This window comes from Heterodontus francisci, chromosome 13 (assembly GCF_036365525.1).
Source record: "Heterodontus francisci isolate sHetFra1 chromosome 13, sHetFra1.hap1, whole genome shotgun sequence".
Lineage (NCBI taxonomy): Eukaryota > Metazoa > Chordata > Chondrichthyes > Heterodontiformes > Heterodontidae > Heterodontus > Heterodontus francisci.
The window spans coordinates 77,639,011-77,660,088 of record NC_090383.1 but is presented as its reverse complement, the minus strand read 5'-3'; the positions used below and the strand labels follow the sequence as shown (position 1 = coordinate 77,660,088).

Below are 21,078 nucleotides of genomic sequence, written 5' to 3'. Positions count from 1 at the left end.
AATATATCATTCGGATTGTGGTGGGAGCAACGCACTGTCAATTCAGTCCCATCCCTCAACAGATCGCCTAACATATCACTTTAAACTTACCAAATTAAAGAAATCCACAGCCAAATTGAACCATCTATTAACGGCCGAATGAGGTGAACCTAACCAGGTGTCTAAAGATCAACAAATTAACTGTTTATTAGAAAAACGAAACTCTTACAACATTAAGATAAAAACATTTAAAGTAGAAAAATTAGTATTCTTGCAGATTTACACTTCCTGATAAACAGTCCTCTGATTAAAGTCCACTTGCAGTCTTCCAGGGTCTGATGAGGGAAGAAAAAATGTCCGACATCCGAAGCTTCAATTCCTCTTTCGTCCAGCGATGACCTCAGCCGATCAACAACACTTTTCAATGAATCAATTTGGCTTTAGAATTTTGAGTGATAATAAAAGTCAAAGTCTAACTTTCCTTCCTTCAGCTTAAATCAACAGAGATCTCTGTTCAGTTCGTGCTGGTCCAGCTGTCTGTGAGTCTGTGTCTCTCAAAAGCCAGTTTTTCAGCTAGCTTCAAACACTGAATCACAACATTAGTCTGAGTGGCAGTATCCGGGGCAACCAAGATGCACTTTCCTTGGTAACTTCTGAAGCTGGCTTGTTCCCACTCTGTAGGGTTGTATCCAACGGCAACCAGAATGCACTTTCTCTAACTCCTGAGACTTGCTTGTTCTTAAAGCAGTACTGATCCTTTGCTGACTTAAAGACACACTGCAGATCTCCCCCCACCCCCCCCTCATAAAAAGTAGGATCATAACACTGACAGCTCTTTGAAAAAGAGTCATAGCTCAAGACCAATGATACCAAAAGTGTTCAAAACATACAATCAATAAACAGGGCTACATTTACTAACTTCCACGCTTTCCTCTTTATTTTCTCCTTTCACCCTTTGGGCTGAATTTTACATCACCCCAAAGAGTGGGATGGTGACCAGGGGTGGGGTGGGGGGGGGGGGGGGGGAGGGAGGGGGGTGAGGGGGAAAGAGGGGTGGTGTAAAATGGAACAGCGGCCACTTAAGGGCCTTCGCCTGCCTCCATGCGGATTTTACACGTGGCAAGCGGGCGTCTAAGACCAGAGAGAAGCTACTTGACAAAAGCAGGGGGCTCTCGAACGTCCCAGGGGCAGCCCTCATGATCGGGCACCCTGTGCTGGATGGAGGGCCACGCCTGCTACCCCAAATACCCAACACGCCCCCAGTCCCCCCAACCGACCACTCGCCTCACCGGGACCTGACCGATTACCCCTGGCGAGGCAACCAAAACTGACCTGCCTTCCTGGCTCCCCGGCATCTTCACTTCTAGCTGGGCTTTAGTCCCAGCAGCGGCCACCGCTCCCGGTGGCGCTGCTGGGTCTAGGAGCTGTCAGCCTGCTGATTGGCCGGCAGCTCTATTAGGCGGGCCTTCCTACCTCAAGCAGGTGGAAGCCCCGCCTCGGAACAATTAAAGCCCAGGGACCTGTAAAATACGGGTCAGATCTCTGGGCAAGGTGGAAGTGGGTTCATCACCAACTTTTCAGTCGGTGGCCGGCTCCCATCCACCTATCGTAAGATGCTGGCCTTTGTCTCACAAAGAAAGCAACTCAAACTGAGACAGTTTGATAAGTGACAGCTACAGCCTTCCAGCATCTCACCCAACGGTCCATCCCGATCAACATAGAATGCGCTGCACAGAACTGGCCATTCGGCCCAGCTGGTCCATGTTACTGTTTATACCCCATGCAAGCCTCCTCCCACCCATCAGCACAACACACAGGACAAAAGGAATATATGGCATCTCCTTAAATGCATCTATACTTTTCGGTTCAACTGCTCCATCCACGTTCTAACTACTGAATTCCGTATTGAATTTGCTGGTAACTATTTCATATTTATGGCCGCTAGTTTTGGTCTTCACCACAAGTGGAAACATAGAGCTGGATTTTCATTTTGTGTTTGGGACCCTGACACCAGGATAATTTGCAGGTCCCAACCCCATACAGCATTGGTGTGACACACACCCCACAACTTTTGAATGAAAGGCAATTAATGGCCAGAAGGCACTAATAGGCACCAATAGAAGGTCCTCCAGCACTGAAGCAGCTGCAGCTTGCCAATGCAGGCAAGGGCGAGAGAGAGTGCCTCTCCACGCTTTTTAACAAACTTTAAAAAAAAACGTCCTGAGCTGCCGGACCACCATTGTGGAGGGGGATCCCATTCACAGGGCAGCCTGTGGTTGCAGTTGTGCCCATGTAGGAATGGCGGCTGTAGGAGTAGGACTGGAAAATCCCAGTCAACCTCTGATCATTGGCCCTTAATACGCCTTTTAATTGTTAACAAGCTACCCATGGCTTGCGGATGGGTAGCTGTCACCCCGCCCGACCTGCCTCCTTACAAATGGTCCAAAATGGGAAGAGGCCAGCAAATCGGCACACCAGCCGATGCAAAGAAATTCTAGGCCTGCCCACCTCTGTTTCTGCCTCCGGCGGGCTTCCAAAATCCAGCCCATAATCTCCAATTGCCCAGATTTTGCTGTAGTAATGATGGTAAGACTATCAACCTTCGCCATCCACTGAAACCGATAGCAACTTTCAGAGTCCGTAGGTGCACAAACATAACGCAGCAATGCAGAAGTTGCTGTCAGTGATTCCATGCTCCCCAGCCCCCAGAGGGTGCACTGTTGAAGTCAAAGAGTACAATCCCTAAGCAGTGAAATGACAAAAACCTCCACTCTAAAGTTGTTAGCGTCGCAGTAAAAACCCTCAAAAAGGTTACACCTTGTTGAATGAGATGTAACTGCGTTTCTCAGCTCACAATTATGCTAAACATGCTCATTGATCCTGGAAAGCTAATTTTATATTTATGGAATGTCAAATTGCTCCATGAGAAATAAAATCCACATATTTTAATTTTTGTTTTAAAATTTGCTATGATATTTTAGTTTTTATCTTAAGCCAGTCATAATAGTTTATTTTTGCGATATCAAAATTTAAATTAAAAGTGGAGGATAATCAGTGTTTTTAAACTCCCTGGTTTGCTGTCTGAGAATACTTCAATGTGATTAGTTGCTTGCTGACATTGTTGCTGCTGGACACTGGGAGATCCGCTTGAATTGGCAACAGATTTAAACTGTTGTCGGGAAAGGGAAAATCCAAGCCATGGAGATCACTTGATCTTTGTGGCCAACTTCCTTCAAGGTCAGCGGCAAATGCCACTGACCGCAAAATCGAGCCCATTCTCTACCCTATCATAATCTTAAAATCTAAAATCAGGTCAACCCTCAGCCTTCTCTTTTCTAGAGAAAAGAGCCCCAGCCTATTCAATCATTCTTGATTAGTATAACCTCTCATTTCTGGTATTATCCTTGTAAAATCTTTTTGTACCTCTGACAATGTCTCTGTATCCTTTTTATAACATGGAGACCAGAACTGCGCACAATCTGGGCAACTAATCTCAGCAGACTATATTATCACGAGAGTGGGGGAAAGGCAGGGGAATCATATACAATCCTGTCTTCACTAGATAGCGATACCTGCACTTCCAGCACAACTCACTGAGTCGTAGTCACGAGCTGGAATCCCAGCCAATTTCTAACCACATGCCACAACCATTCCATGCCAAGAGTGGCTAACTCAGCACAGATGGTAAAACAGTCCAGTCAGATCGCCAAGTATTATTACACCACAGCTGTTGCCGTCTTCCCAACTGACGACGTCAATAATATGGTTTGTTGGGTTCATTCATCTCACCTGTTTGACCAGGATTCTTGCCACCAGCCTGACTGTCTCTGAGGGATTCCAGTTCTGTCCAAATTTGCTCATGGAAGAACATTCCAGTTTATGCATTGGCCAGTCAGCTTTCTGCATGAAAAAGATGATACATTTCAAGGTTAAGATTCAAAATCTAAGAGACCTTTGAATTAGAGACTCACTGCACTGGTCTATTTCAAGCAGTATTCTAACACAGCAAATTGACTCAAATACTACAAGGAGTCCCCAATCCAATATGTACACAGAAATCTGAAATACTTGACAAACTCAGAGTCACATCCTGAGACGAACAGGTAGGATGAATTTGTGCTCTTAATCCTGTTCCCAAAGTGTGATCTATACATTCTGGAAGGGTCAGTGGAGATTATATTACTCCACTCAAATTCATGAGAATCCCAACTTTGCAACAGTCAATTAAAAAGTATGCAAGAGGCTAAGTAGTAAACTACACCAGAATTCACCACAGAGAGCACTAACAGTATCGGGGCAATACAACCCATTCCTTTTATTGCATGTATAGCAATTGTTTTCTCTTCCAATTTTCTCCCTTTATCTATCTTCTTGAAGCAACTTATATGGTTCATATGTTTCCAGGGGAGTAATGGTCCTCCAATGCATGAGATTTAAGTGATCACTCTCCTCTGAGAATAGGGCCGTTTGATCATGGCTGTCACAACAAAACCAACTGCTGTCCACACCCAGTGCCCACACGAAGTCAGTTCCAACGTAAATCATTGCATGATCAGGAGCAACAATCCTGTCTAACCTCAGGGTACTGAGAACTAGGGAGAATGGAGAATGTTCAGAGGAGGATGGAAAGAGAAAGGTAGTGAGTTGGGCTTTAATTCACCTATAGGTTACAAAGTCTTCCTCATTCGTTGGGTCCCCTGCTTACTTCTGTAGATCCTACACATATTCCATTCTAAGTTACTAATGAAAGTATATATTGAAAGTGATCAGAATCTGTAACTGGTGTGGAGTTAAATTAATACATTAGTGTCTAGGTGTAGCCCAGCTCACTCAAGTTGCCAGTGTTTAGAAACATTACCCCAAGATGCCAGTGTTGCAAGAGCTGCGTGATCCAAAAATACTGACTCTTGACCCATGTACAATGCTGCACTTCAGACAGGCTCATCTCCTCAGCTACCTCCTCCCCATTGCTCAAATGCACCAAACCTCCTGTTTCAGGTGAAGACAACAGCAGTTCTTTGACATCTTGTGCACTCACATTTTCTTATTAAAGACTATTTGGGTATTAATTGAGATTCAGTCAAAGATTTAATTAAGTCAGCTTTCTAATTCAGAGTTCTATAAAAGTGCCTTTAAAGAGCCTTAAAAGGTGAACTTCATTAGTGAAATGGAAAATGTTCCACATTCTACAGACACTTATCAGAAACCAACAGAAACAGTAGCCAAATGTATAAAGCTACCTGATTAACAATCCTTCATCATACAGTTACCCCAATGGCATGTTGGGCTCTGACAGCGCTATAATAAAACTGGTCTCCATTCTCTTTGGTCAAAAATTCTCCTTTGACCTCCCCTGACATATGCAATCCTCGTCAGGATACTTTATCCAAGTGATCGTAATTCATGCAAGATTGACATCAAGTGTCAGCATTATATTCCATCCAGTGGTGCAGATGTAGGAATCAATCTGTTTTGCTCATGTGCAAATAAAGGAGCAGCTTTTACTCGAGTAGTCAAGACAATGTGTTTCTAAATTAAAGAGAGTAAATTCTATATTAAAGCGCACCATAATCCACAGGAGGAGAGGATTATCTACATTTATGCCTCGATTTTCACCGGAAAGTTAACTAGACCGGCCATAATCAAGTAGCTACAAGAGCAGGGAAGGGTGCTCTGCAACAAATGGTTCAACCCCAACCCCTCAAAGCATCTACAAGACTCAAGTTAAGAATGCAATGGAATACTCATCGGGATGATTGCAGTCACAACACGCAAGATGCACAACACAATCCAGGACAAGGCAGTCCACTTGATCCGTGCCCTGACACTGCACTCAACATCCACTGACAGCTCAATATGGGCTCAGTATGTACAATCTAAAGGATGCACCATAGCACCTCCCAACTCCGTGACCACCACCACACCAAGAAAGACAAAAACAGTGACTTCAGGGAAACACCATCATCTCGCAGTCACACATTATCCTGACATAGCATTCCTCCAACATCACTGGATCAAAATCCTGAAATTCTTACCTAACACAAGAACTTCAGAGGGTCAACAAGAAGGCGTACCAGCACCTTCTCAAGATGGGTAATGAATGTGGCCTTGTCAGGAGAGCCCACATCCATATTTTTTTTTTTAATTGAGTCATAGAATGTGGGTGGTGCTGGTAAGGCCAGCATTAATTGCCCTTAAGATTGTGGTGAGCTGCCTTCTTGAACTGCTGCAGTCTGTGTGGTGAAGATACTTTCGCAGTGCTGTCAGGTAGGGAATCCCAGGACTTTGACCCAACAAGGATGAAGAACCATGATATAGTTTCAAGTTAGGGTGGTGTGAGACTTGCAACAGATAATGGCGTCCCCATTCACCTGATGCCCTTGTCCTTCTAGGCGGTAGAAGTAGCCAGTTTGGGAGTAGCTGTCAAAGAAGCCTTGATGAGTTGCTGCAGTGCATCTTGTAGATGGTACACACTGAAGCCCCGGTACACAGTAGTGGAGCGTGTGAAATTTTAAGGCAGTTGATGGGGTGTCAATCAAGTGAGTTGCCTTTTCCTGGAAGGTGTCAAGGTTCTGAATGTTGTTGGAGCTGCACTCATCCAGGTAAGCAGAGAGTATTCCGTCACATTCTTGATTTATGCCTTACACAGTGGAAATGCTTTGGGGAGTTAGGTGGTGAGTCACTCGCAGCAGAACACTGAGCCTCTGACCCGCTCTTGTAACCACTGCATTTATGTGGCTGGCCCAGTAAAGTTTCTGGTCAATGGTAACCCCCAGGATGTTGATGGTGGAGGAATTTGGAAATAGTAATGCCAAGGAATGCCAAGGCACAGTGGTCAGACTCTCCCCTTAGAAATGGTCATTGCCTTGCACTTGTGTGGCACGAATGTTACTCGTCACGTATTAGCCCAAGCCTGAATGCTGTCCCGGTCTTGCTGCATGCGGTTTCATTTTGAGGAGTTGCGAATGGAACTGAATACTGTGTAATCCTCAACAAACATCTCCACACCTGACCTTATGATTGAGGGAAAGTCATTGAGGCAGGTAAAATGGTTGGGCTGAGGACACTACCCTGAGGAACCTCTGCAGCAATTTCCCAACGCTGCGATTAATGGCCTCCAACAATCATAAGCATCTTCCTTTGTGCTAGGTATGACTCTATCCAGTGGAGAGCTTTCCCCGATTCCCATTGACTTCAATTTTATAATGTCAAGGGCAGTCACTCTCAGCTCACCTCTGGAACTCATTGTGTCTATGTTTGGACCAAGGCCGTAACGAGGTCTGAAGCCAAGTGGTCCTGGTGGAATTCAAACTGAACATCGGTGAGCAGATTATTGCTGAATAAGTGCTGCTTGATAGCACTGCCAATGACACCTTCCATCATTTTTCTGACAATTGAGTGTAGGCTGATGGGTGACAACTGGCTGAATTGGATTTGTCCTGCTTTTTGAGAGCAGGATATACCTGGCCAATTTTACACATTGCTGCACAGATGTCAGTTTAGTAGATGTACTGGAACATTTTGTCCAGTGGCGCAGCTCGCTCTGGAGCACAGGTCTTCAGCACTGCAACCAGGATGTTGCAGGGCCTATAGCCTTTGCTGTATTTAGTGCCTTCAGCCCTTTCTTGTTATCACATGGAATGAATCGAATTGGCTGAATGCTGGCATCTGTGATATTGGGGATCTTAGGGGGAGTTCGAGATGGATGATCCACTCAGCATTTTTGGCTGAAGGTGATTGTAAATGCCTCAGCCTTGCCTCTTGTATTCAGATGTTAGGCCCTGCCATCATTGAGAATGGGAGTGCAGCCCTTCCTCCTCCTGTTTGCAATTTAACTATCCACCACCGTTCACGGCTGGATGTGACAGGACTGCAGAGCTTTGATCTGATCATTGGCTGTGGGATCATTTCATTCTGTCTATAGCATGCTGCTTCCAGTTTTGCATGCATGTAGTCTTGTGTTGCAGCTTCACAAGGTTGGCACCTCATTTTCAGATACTCCTGTTTTTTTTACTCTTTATCTAACCCCGTTTTTTTTTTCTAACCCAGATTTTTAAATTTTACAAGGTGGTCTTTATACAATAGGCCCCTTTTATTTTGCTGAGGGGGCCTATATTCCCCAGGCCCCCTTTGTGCTGCTCTTGATATGCTCTCCTACACTCCTCATTGAAGTAGGGCTGGTCGCCTAGCTTGATGGTAATGGAGACTGAGGGATATGCCAGGCCACGAGGTTACAGATAGTGGTTGAAGGCATTTCTGCTGCTGCTGATGGCCCAAAGCGCCTCATGGATGCCCAGTTTTGAGCTACTAGATCTGTTCTGAATCCATAGTATTTAGCATGGTGGTAGTGCCACACAAAAATCGAGGGTGTCCACAGTTTGAAAATGGGACTTTGTCTCCATGAGGACTGTGAGGTGATCATTCCTACTAATACTGTCATGGACAGCGGCATCTATGACAGGTTGATTTGGGGGGTGGGGCGGAGGAAGAAGGAAAAACAGAACAGAAGTACAGAGCAAATCAGAACCCTCAACTAGGCCAATGTAAGACTCGACTCCACAGCAGCCTCGCAGTCAATTAGACAGACATTATAAAATTTTTTTAAAAACACAAAATAAAAAGGCATTCTACATGGTTGGTAGGTAAATTGGCCATTATAAATTGCCCCTAGTATAGGTAGGTGGTAGGGAAATATAGGGACAGGTGGGGATGTGACAGGAATATGGGATTAGTGTAGGATTAGTATAAAATGGGTGGTTGATGGTCGGCACAGACTTGGTGGGCCGAAGGGCCTGTTTCAGTGCTGTAACTCTAAACTAAACTAAAGATAACACAGCCATCGATTTGGGCATTTTGAGCAATACACGGGACTTTGGAGCAACACAAAGTGCAAGCACAAAGATATTTTGGACAGGAAAAATGACACTGGTTTAGCAATTAAATATAAATCCAAGAAAATCTCTCAATTTTCTTCCAAAATCTGCTCTAAGAAAGCTTGGTATCCTTCATGAATAAAAATTCCTTTCGCGTTATCCTACCACAGAAGACATCAGCCAAGCCCAATGTTGCGCTCACTCCAAATCCCCATTTTCTAACAGAGGTTGTGCTTAGCAATCAGGAGTAGAATACACAATTTTTTTTTCTCCCTTGCCTGGAAACCAACGGCAATATATCACTGTGATCTTCACTGTGGTTAGCGAACTCAACCTTGAGACACTCCTAATCTATGTAGTGTAGTGCCACACTAGCTCCTACATTTACCAGTGAACTCAGAGGTGCACCTCTTGCATACCCAAGTTTTATGACGATGGATACAAAACAATGTGGCGAGCCAAGTTATTGTTGATATGTCACTGCCACACTTTCTGCATTGTAAAAATGACATTTGTTGCGACGAATACTACAGTTCATAGACTTGAATCTTACCTGACAGGTAACATTGCAGTAGAATGCTAATTTACAACGTCCACACTTTGCCAAACCCTCTTTACTGCAAGAGAAAAGAAAACATGTCAATTGGGCAGCCAAAGCCAACATTTGGGCCACAGACTTTGCTGGCGCAGTTTAGTAGTAAGGGTCCTGAATTGGCGCACTGCAATTTCCTAACTTACCAGCAGTACTTTGGTTTGCTGCATGGGTACCATGATTTTTCATAGAATGTTCTGGAAAGTGAAAATGTCAGTTTCTGAACAGCGCATTTGCCTGATCATATACCAGAAAAAGTAGCTGAGGGCGACAGATTTTATACAACTTCTCGACTCATACATAAAGAGCAAATCTGACCCAATTTAAATGGGGCATTCCCAAATAGGGAGGTTTGGCCATCTGGAAATTTGGAAATGGCAGAAATCCAAAAATAACTTGAAGAGTTTCTCCCCAAGTGCAGTAGTGACTCACAAGTCTGAATTTCAAACTCAGTGGTTCGCAAATAATGCAGTGCTTTGCTTTCGGCATCTTTTCTTACTTTAAAACAAATGATGTCAGCTGTGACTTGGTGGTAGCATGACTGTCACAGTCAGTAGGTTGTATGTTCAAGTCCCACTCTGGAAACTTGAGCATAAAGTCTAGAGTAATGCTCCGGTACTGAGGGACCAACGCCCTGTCAGATAGGCATAAAAGATCCCATGGCATCATTCCCATATATATCCTTCCAGCGACATCAGTAAAACAGCTATTAGCTCATCACATTGCTGCTTGTGGGACTTACACAACAGTGACTACACTTCAAAAGTACCTAATTGTCTATAAAGATCTTTGTTGGGGTGGGGGGGGGGGGGCGTTCAGGGTGCAAGGCGCCATATAAAAGGGGAGAGAATTATAATAGAATTCTATAGAATAGCAACTGAATCACAGATTTGAGCGAATGCAAAACCACAAGGAAACACTTTTACACACAAAGGGTAGAAGAAATCTCGAACTTTCTTCTGCAAATTGCTATTGATGTTACGTCAAGTGCAAATTTTAAATCTAAAATTGCTAGATTTTTGTCATCCAAATGGTATTAAAGGGATATGGGGCAAAGGCAGATATAAAGAGTTAGGTCACAGATCAGCTATGTGGCAGAAGAGGCTCCAGGGGCTAAATGGCCTACTCCTGTTCCATTGCAGCTGATAATGTGAAAGCTCTGCACCATCCTGGAACACATCTAAATCATCACAGCTTTTGCAAGCTGCAAGATTTACAATTCTGCACTCCTGGAGGAATTCCTTCAATGCACCAGTACAGATAGAACAACTTCAGATATAAAATATATATCCAACATCCATTCCTGGATCAGACAAAATTTCCTCCAATTGGGAAGACAAGTTTTCAGCCCCCATAACAAACTGCATTACCTCGCCACCATTTCTCTCCTCTGTCCTGCCCACAGTCTCAAGCTGAACCAGACTATTAACAAACTGTGTGGTCTATTTGACCTCAATCTGACCTTCAGAGCCCATATCCTCTCCATCACAAAGAGTGCCTACTTCCACCTCCATAATATCACCAGTCTCTCCTCTGCCTCAGCCCATTCGTTTGTTACCTCCGGACTCCTAGCCAGCCTCCCATCTTCCACCCACTACAGACCGGAGCTCATCCGGAACTCACAGCCTATCCTGCACTCACTGACTCCTGATCCACCAACCTTATGATTTTAAAATACTTATCATTGTATTAAATCTATTCATGGCCTCACCCCTCCCTATCTCTAATCTCCTCCTGCCTTACAATTCTCCAGCAACTTTGCATTCTTTCTCTCAACTCTACAGTAGCAAAGTCTTCATGCAGTGGATTGCTAAAAGGGCTTTTTCTGTCAAGATGATGGTCGTATTTATGCTCAAATCTGGATGTTTTCCAGCGAAAACAAATTTAAAAGAAAAACAGGGAAGGGAATAATTTAGAAAACAAACAAGTTTATTTGCTCTGCTTCCACAATAAGAATCAGCACTGCAGTTGTACATTACACTCCCTGCAGCGTGACCCAATTTCGAGAACACTGCAGGTGCACTGCTGCATCTATCACCACACCTGACCATAAGCAACTAAGACAACAACACATCACTCCCCAGGTTAGGTTTAAATACAAAAAGGACAACAAAAAGTGAAAATACTTAACTGGAGGAGGGCTAATTTCAGTGAGTTGAAGGTGGATTGAAATCAAAGATTGGCAGATGAAATAGTAAATGCACAATGGGAAGAGATAGCTTCAGGTACAGACTTGGCACATTCTCTTGAAGGGAAAAGGAAAAGCATCTAAAGCTAGAGCTCCCTGGATGACTAAGGATAGAGCTCATCACGAAATGATGTGAAAAAGAGGCTTCCGATAAATGTCAGGTGCATTATTCAGTAGAAAACCAAACTAAATAAAAAGGAGAAAGAATAAAGGAATAAAAAAGGAGAAAGAATAAAGGAATAAAAAAGGAGAAAGAATAAAGGAATAAAAAAGGAGAAAGAATAAAGGAATAAAAAAGGAGAAAGAATAAAGGAATAAAAAAGGAGAAAGAATAAAGGAATAAAAAAGGAGAAAGAATAAAGGAATAAAAAAGGAGAAAGAATAAAGGAATAAAAAAGGAGAAAGAATAAAGGAATAAAAAAGGAGAAAGAATAAAGGAATAAAAAAGGAGAAAGAATAAAGGAATAAAAAAGGAGAAAGAATAAAGGAATAAAAAAGGAGAAAGAATAAAGGAATAAAAAAGGAGAAAGAATAGGAATAAAAAAGGAGAAAGAAAAGGAATAAAAAAGGAGAAAGAAAAGGAATAAAAAAGGAGAAAGAAAAGGAATAAAAAAGGAGAAAGAAAAGGAATAAAAAAGGAGAAAGAAAAGGAATAAAAAAGGAGAAAGAAAAGGAATAAAAAAGGAGAAAGAAAAGGAATAAAAAAGGAGAAAGAAAAGGAATAAAAAAGGAGAAAGAAAAGGAATAAAAAAGGAGAAAGAAAAGGAATAAAAAAGGAGAAAGAAAAGGAATAAAAAAGGAGAAAGAAAAGGAATAAAAAAGGAGAAAGAAAAGGAATAAAAAAGGAGAAAGAAAAGGAATAAAAAAGGAGAAAGAAAAGGAATAAAAAAGGAGAAAGAAAAGGAATAAAAAAGGAGAAAGAAAAGGAATAAAAAAGGAGAAAGAAAAGGAATAAAAAAGGAGAAAGAAAAGGAATAAAAAAGGAGAAAGAAAAGGAATAAAAAAGGAGAAAGAAAAGAATAAAAGGAGAAAGAAAAGAAAAATTTGCATTTATATAGCGCTTTTCACAACCCCCGGACGTCTCAAAGTGCTTTACAGCCAATGAAGTACATTTGAAATGTAGTCACTGTTGTAATGTAGGAAACACAGCAGCCAATTTACACACAGCAAACTCCCACAAATAGCAATGTGATAATGACCAGATAATCATTTTTTGTGATGTTGATTGAGGGATAAATATTGGCCAGGACATCGGGGATAACTCCCCTGCTCTTCTTCAAAATAGCGACATGGGATCTTTTACATCTACCCGAACAGGCAGATTGGGCCTCCGTCTAACGTCTTATCCAAAAGACAGCACCTCCAACAGTGTAGCAGTCCTTCAGAACTGCACTGGATTGTCAGCTTTGATTTTTGTGCTCAAGTCCTGGAGTGGGACTTGAATCTACAACCTTGTGACTCAGAGGCAAGAATGCTACCAACTGAGCTATGCTGATGTTCACATAGAGGAGAACTGAACAAAGAAATAAAAGGGGTTGGAGGGGAAAAGAGTGCATGAGGGTAGATTAATGGGCGACATAAAAAAGGAACTCAAAAGTCTTTGACTTGATTTTTACTATTTATATGTTTATCAGGGAAGGGTGGGACCAATTAAGTACATAAAACATTTTCTTCTGGTAGCAGAGGGCATGGCTGAGGTACTAAATGAGTATTCTGCTTCTGTCTTTACTAAAAAGGATGTTGCCAATGTCACAGCAAAAGGAGGAGGTAGTGGAGAAATTGGATAGGATAAAAATGGATAAAGTGGAGATATTTAAAAAGTTGGCAGCATTCAAAGTAGAAAAGTCATCTCGCCCGGATGGGCTGCATCCTAGGTTGCCGAAGGAAGTTAAGGTGGAGAGGGGGGCTCTGGCCAAAACGTAATCCTCCTTAGATATGGGAACAGTGCCAGACAATTGCAAATGGTATACTCCTATTCAAAAATAGGGAGGGGGATACACTTGGCAACTACAAGCCCTTTTAGAGACAATACTACAGACAAAATTAATTGCAACTTGGAAAAGTTGGTAAAAATTAATTGCAATTTGGTCAATAAATGCTAACCTGCACGGATCTGTCCAAGGCAAATCATGTTTGATTAACTTGGCTGAGTTCTTTGATGTAGTAAAAGAGGGTTGATGAAGATGGTGCAGTTGATTTTATGTATGTGGACTTTCAAAAGGGATTTGATGAAGTATCACATAATAGACTTGCTAGCAAAATTGATGCCCATGGGACTAAAGGGTAGTGACAGCATGGATTTTTAAAAATTCATTTCATGGGATGTGGGCATCGCTGACCGGACCAACATTTATTGTCCATCCCTAATTGCCCTTGAGATGGTGGTGGTGAGCTGCCTTCTTGAACTGCTGCAGTCCATCTGGGGTAGGTACAACCACAGTGCTGTTCAGATGGGAGTTCCAGGATTTTGATCCAGCGACAGTGAAGAAACGGCGATATAGTTCCAAGTCAGGATGGTGTGTGACTTGGAGGGGAACTTGCAGGTGATGGCGTTCTCACGCATCTGCTGCCCTGGTCCTTCTAGGTGGTACAGGTCGTGGGTTTGTAAGGTGCTGCCCGAGTAGCCTTGGCGCATTGCTGCAGTGCATCAGTGGTGGAGGGAGTGAATGTTTGTGGATGAGGCACCAATCAAGCGGGTTGCTTGTCGAGCTTCTTGAGTGTGGTTGGAGCTGCACCCAACCAGGCAAGTGGAGAGTATTGCATTACACTACTGACTTGTGCCTTGTAGATGGTGGACAGGCTTTGGGGAGACAGGAGGTGAGTTACTTGCCGCAGAATTCCCAGCCTCTGATCTGCTCTTGTAGCCACAGTATTTATATGGCTACTCCAATTCAGTTTCTGGTCAATGGTAACCCCCAGGATATTGACAGTGGGGGATTCAGTGATGGTAATGCTGTTAAATGTCAAGGAGAGATGGTTAGATTCTCTCTTGTTGGAGATGGTCATTGCCTGGCACTTGTGTGGCGTGAATATTACTTGCCACTTATCAGCCCAAGCCTGGATATTGTCCAGGTCTTTCTGCATTTCTACACGGACTGCCTCAGTATCTGAGGAGTCATGAATGGTGCTGAACATTGTGCAATCATCAGCGAACATCCCCACTTCTGACCTTATGACTGAATGAAGGTCATTGATGAAGCAGCTGAAGATGGTTGGGTCTAGGACACTACCCTGAGGAACTCCTGCAGTGATGTCCTGGAGCTGAGATGATTGACCTCCAACAATCACAACTATCTCCCTTTGCGCTAGGTACCATCCCAACCAGCAGAGAGTCTCCCCCCACCCCCACCCCCGATTCCCATTGATTCCAGTTTTGCTAGAGCTCCTGGATACCATACTCAGTCAAATGCTGCCTTGATGTCAAGGGCAGTCACTCTCACCTCACCTCTTGAGTTCAGCTCTTTTGTCCATGTTTGAACCAAGGCTGTAATGAGGTCTGGAATTGAGTGGTCCTGGCAGAACCCAATCTATGAGTCAGTGAGCAGATTATTGCTAAGCAAGTGCCGCTTGATAGCACTATCATTGACACCTTTCATCACTTTACTGATGAGGCGGTAATTAGCCGGGTTGGATTTGTCTTGCTTTTTGTGTACAGGACATACCTGGGCAATTTTCCACATTGCTGGATAGATGCCAGTGTTGTAGCTGTACTGGAATAGCTTGGCCAAGGGTACGGCCAGTTCTGGAGCACAGGTCTTCAGTACTATTGCCAGAATGTTGTCAGGGCCCATAGCCTTTGCAGTATCCAGTGCCTTCAGTCATTTCTCAATATCACGTGGAGTGAATCGAATTGGCTGAAGTCTGGCATCTGTGATGCTGGGGACTTCAGGAGGAGGCCAAGATGGATCATCCACTCGGCACTTCTGGCCGAAGATTGTTGCAAATACTTTAGCCTTGCCTTTTGCACTGATGTGCTGGGCTCCCCCATCATTGAGGATGGGGATATTTGTGGAGCCACCTCCTCCTGTTAGTTGTTTAATTGTCCACCGCTATTCATGACTGGATTTGGCAGGACTGCAGAGCTTAGATCTGATCCGTTGGTTATGGGATCGCTTAGCTCTGTCTGTCGCATGCCGCTTACGCTGTTTGGCACGCAAGTAGTCCTGGGTTGTAGTTTTACCAGGTTGACACCACATTTTGAGGTATGCCTGATGCTGCTCCGAGCATGCCCTCCTGCACTCTTTATTGAACCAGGGTTGATCCCCCGGATTCCTGGTAATGGTAGAGTGGGGGATATGTCAGGCCATGAGGTTACAGATTGTGGTTGAGTACAATTCTGCTGCTGCTGATGGTCCACAGTGCCTCATGGATGCCCAGTTTGCATTGCTAGATCTGTTTGAAATCTATCCCATTTAGCACGGTGGTAGTGCCACACAACACGATGGAGGGTATCCTCAATGCGAAGATGGGACGTCGTCTCAACGAGGACTGTGCGATGGTCACTCCTACCAATACTGTCATGGACAGATGTATCTGTGGCAGACCGATTGGTGAGGATCGGGTCAAGTATGTTTTTCCCTCTTGTTGGTTCCCTCACCACCTTCCGCAGACCGAGTCTAGCAGCTATGTCCTTTAGAACTCAGCCAGCTCGGTCAGTAGTGGTGTTACTGAGCAGTGGACATTGAAGTCTCCCATTCAGAGTACATTCTGCTCCCTTGCCACCCTTGGTGCTTCCTCCAAGTGATGTTCAACATGGAGGAGTACTGATTCATCAGCTGAAGGGGAGGGGCCTGGTGGGTGCAGTAGGTTGTAATCAGCAGGAGGTTTCCTTGCCCATGTTTGACCTGATGCCATGAGACTTCACGGGGTCTGAAGTCAATGTTGAGGACTTCCAGGGCAACTCCCTCCCGACTGTATACCACTATGCCGCCACCTCTGCTGGGTCTGTCCTGCTGATGGGACAGGACATACCCAGGACTGGTGATCGTTGCGTCTGGGACATTGTCTGGAAGGTATTATTCAGTGAGTATGACTATGTCAGGCTGCTGCTTGACTAGTCTGTGGGACAGCTCTCTCAATTTTGACACAAACCCCCAGATGTTAGTAAGGAGGACTTTGCAGGGTCGACAGGGCTGGGTTTGCCGTTGTTGTTTCCGGTGCCTAGGTCAATGCCGGGTGATCCGTCTGGTTTCATTCCTTATCAACTTTTTAGAGGTTAGGTACAACTGAGTGGCTTGCTCGGCCATTTCAGAGGGCATTTTAAGAGTCAACCACATTGCTGTGGGTCTGGAGTCACATGTAGGCCAGACAAGGTAAGGACAGCAGATTTCCTTCCCTGAAGGACATTAATGAACTAGATGGGTTTTTGCGATAATCGACAATGGTTTTATGGCCATCATTAGACTAGCTTGTTAATTCCAGACTGTTTTATTAATTGAATTCAAATTCCACCTTGTGCCATGGTGGGATTTGAACCCATGTCCCCAGAGGAATACCCTGGGTCTCTGGGTTACTAGTCCAGTGACAATACCAGTACACCACCACCTCCCCCTAAATGAAATCAGCTAAGAGTATAAAAACAGAGAGTACTGGGGAAAGTTCTTTTTCAGACAGGAGTGAGGTTTAGAGTAGTGCCCTCCAGGCATTGGTATTAGTATCACTGCTTTTTTTCATTTATATATACTACATTGGAAGTTCAGAGGAGTTTCACTGGGCTGATTCCTGTGATGAAGGGGTTGTCTTAAGAGGAAAGGATGAGCAGGTTGGGCCTATACTTATTGGAGTTTAGAAGAATGCGAAATGATCTTACTGAAACATAAGATTCTGCGGGGACTTGACAGGATAGCTGCTGAGAGGATGTTTCCCCTCATGGGGGAATCTAGAACTAGGGGACACAGTTTCAAAATAGGGGGCTTCCCTTTTAAGACTGAGTTGAAGAAGAATTTCTTTCAAAGGGTCGTCCATCTTTGGAATTCTCTTCCACAGCAAGCAGTGGAGGCTGGATCATTGAATATATTCAAGGCCGAGCTAGGCAGATTTTTGATCTACAAAGGAGTCAAGGGTTATGGGGGTCAGGCAGGAAAGTGGAGTTAAGGCCACAATCAGAACAGCCATGATCTTATTGAATGGCGAAGCAGGCCCGAAGGACTGAATGGCCTACTCCTACTTCTTATGATCTTACATGAACTAGCGCATACAGGCCATAATTTCAAAGCTTGCAGATGACACAAAACTTGGAAACAGTGAGAAGGATGCTAGCAGAGTTCAGGAGGACATAAACTGGTGAATTGGGCAAACACATGGCAGATGCAATTTAACACAGAAGTAAGAAATGACATACTGGTAGGAAGAATGAGGAGAGGCGATATAAACTAAATGGTACAATTTTAAAAGCGGTGTAGGAACGGAGACACCCAGTGGGGTGTGTGTACATAAATCATTGAAGCTGGCAAGACATGTTAAGAGGTTGTTTTAAAAAAAAATGGCGTACAGGATCCTTGGCTTTATAAACAGAGGCATTGAGTACAAAAGCAAGGAAGCTGTGCCTAATCTTTATAAAACCACTGTTTAGACCCCAGTTGGTGTAGTGAGGCCAATTCTGAGCACCACACTTTAGGAAAGATTTCAAGGCCTTGGAGAGGTTGCAGATGAGATTTACCAGAATGGTACCAGGGATGTCGAACTTCAGTTACATGGACAGACTAGAGAAGCTGGGGCTGTGCCCCTTACAGCAGAAAATTTCAAAAGAAAGATTTAATAGGAGGTGTTCAAAATGAGTAAAGGAGGAGAAATTGTTTCTGGAGGAAAAAGTATCAGTAACCAGAGGGGCAGAGATTTTAGTTAACTGGCTAAATAACCAGAGGCAAGATGGGATTTTCTTTTAAATTATTACGATCTGGAATGTACGGCCTGCAAGGGTGATGGAAGCAGATTCAATGGTAACTTTCAAAAGGGAATTGGATAAATACTTGAAGGGGAAAAAAACTGCAGAACTATGGAGAAAGAGCAGGGGAATAGAATGAATTCAATAGCTTTCAAAGAGCTGGCACAGCCATACAAGGCCAAATGACCTCCTCTTTGGTGTGACATTCTGAGTCTATAAAAAAGTTAAGCAATTGCTTTTATCCATTAAATATCAATACCAACAATTGAGCACCAAAATCATAGAATCAGGCCACTTGGCCAATCATGCACGTGCCAGCTCTTTGAAAGAGCTAACCAATCAATTCCACATCCCTGCAAAGTTTTCCACTTCAAGTATTTATCTAATTCCCTTTTAAAAGTTACTAGTGAATCAACTTTTATTACCTTTTCAGGTAATGCATTCCAGATCATAACAACTTGCTGCTTTTGTTTTTACGTCTCCTCTGGTTCTTTGCTGGTTATCTTAAATCATGTCTGGTGCTTACCAATCCACCTGCCAGTGAAAACAACTTTACTTGATCAAAATCCTTCATAATTTTGAACTCTATTAAATCTCCCTTTAACCTTCTCTACTCCAAGAAGAACAATCCCAGTTTCTCTGGTATCTCCCCATCCCTGGAATCATTTTAGTACATGATCTTTGATTCTTAGTGTTTGGAATTACAACAGTGACTACACACACAAAAAAAGGACTTCATTGGCCCAAAGTGCTTTAGGCCATTCTGAGATTGGGAAAAGTGTTACATAAATGTAAGCCTTTCTTTTATGTCCGTGCCCTCTCCAAGGCTTCAATCTAAAACAAAACCTTCAGATTCCATGCCAGTTTAGTAAACTACAAAGCTCATGGTGACATCCATTTAAGAACTCAGTGGAAAATTCCAAACACGATAAAAGGATCAAGCATCATGTTTTGAAAACTCAGTGCTCAAAAGTTAAAACACTCCTGAATAATGATACTATAAATTGATTAGATACAAAGTTAGATCTTTAACCGCACAGTTGCTTGTTCTTGGAAGTAAACAATTGACAAATTCCACTAAAATGTTGATTTCTCCCTGCTTCTAGTACACTGGCAACCCTTGTGAGTTCAAAGCAGTCATTACATACACTGAGCCCCAGAGTGAAACCACTGCAGTCATGGGATCCCACTCATCACCCAGGCAGACAGAAGCAGTATTAACAGCAAGCAAGCTGCAACAAACAGGTTTCATTTCAATCCACACGACACGTACCGAGCGAAGCAGAATTCACAGTGATTTCCCCGTTCATTGACAGTCAGGACATGCGTATAGGCTGGGCATGTGAAGATCAGCTCTCCTATCCGAAAGTCTTTCCGAGCCTGCAAACCCCTTCCTTTGCCCTCGCTTAGAAATTTTTCCATGGTTCCGGGTATTGAGGCCGGCTGGATTAGCTCCTTCTCCCCGCTCTCCTTCCAACAGCTTCCCAGCCAGGCTTTCTCTCCCCCTTCACTTTACTACCCACCTCTCAGCGATCAGACTGCATGGCCTCCGGCCTCAATCCCCCGCCCCTCTCCGGCCGTCCAGCACCAACTACTTAAATGGAAGCGGCTCAGCCCAGCTCACCGCTCACATCCTCATTGCTGCAGTGAGCCGTATGCTTCCCCCCCGGGTCCAAGTGCTCTCCGGGTTCGTTTATCTTTTCCTTTGTGCGCGCGCGTGTAGGTCTTGGGGAAACTTGTGCAAGACCGTCTCAGCCGTTTTTTTTCCTCTTGCAATCTCACAGAAAAATTCGAATACTAGTTTCAAAGCTGTTTAATCTTGCGCTGTTAGTGCTTAGAGGGGCAATATCGAGATTAAAATCTTATTAGTGTTTAACCTGTCTGTACTGCTTGCCAAGTAGGAGGTTCTGCAAGATAATTCAGGGCCATGTTTCCCCCGTTCACATTGTGAGGTGGTTTTGGAGGGAAAAATAACATTTATGAAGCGCCTTCCACAACCACAGGACGTCCCAAAGTTCTTTATAGTCAATGAAGTACTTTTGAAGTGTAGTTGTTGTAATGACAGAATGCAGCAGCCAATTTGTGCACAGCAAGCTCCCACGAACAGCAATGTGATAATGACCAGATAATCTGTTTTTGTGATGTTGATTGAGAAATAAATATTGACCAGGACACGAGAGATAACTTCCATGCTGTTCTTCAAAATAGCTGCATGGATCTTTCACATCCACCTGAGAGGCCAGGTGGAGCTCCAGTTTAACATCTCATCCAAGAGGCAGCATCTATCAACAGTGCGGCACTCAATCAGTACTGCACTGGACTGGCAGTCTTTATCTGTGTGCTTAAGTCCTACAGCGGGACGTGAACGCACAAATTCTAACTTAGAGGTGAGATTGTTATTAACTGAGCCATAATTGACAATTAAAATCACTGCCATTAGCTGATTTCAGCTGGGACAGCAGTTGGTTATGCTATGATCAATGTCAACAGTCCTGGTTGGGGTGAAAAATTACCTGGGTTTTCACTGCTGGTAGTAGATAATTGGTCAGAACAGGGCCTATTT

General features: G+C 43.7%; 1 protein-coding gene across 3 annotated transcripts in view; it reads right to left on the bottom strand.

The window, feature by feature from the left end:
* The window catches only part of smyd2a (SET and MYND domain containing 2a), a 61,474-nt gene extending 41,295 nt beyond the window's left edge, over positions 1 to 20,179 (bottom strand). For all 3 annotated transcript variants that reach the window (XM_068045029.1, XM_068045030.1, XM_068045031.1), the window contains exons 1-3: positions 19,789 to 20,179; positions 9,406 to 9,469; positions 3,769 to 3,879 (exon numbers count right to left, since the gene is read on the bottom strand). In XM_068045029.1, the coding sequence (XP_067901130.1) occupies positions 3,769 to 3,879; positions 9,406 to 9,469; positions 19,789 to 19,937 (324 nt within the window). In that variant the 5' untranslated portion in view covers positions 19,938 to 20,179. The remainder of the gene's footprint in view (positions 1 to 3,768; positions 3,880 to 9,405; positions 9,470 to 19,788) is intronic.
* Positions 20,180 to 21,078: the final 899 nt, after the last annotated feature.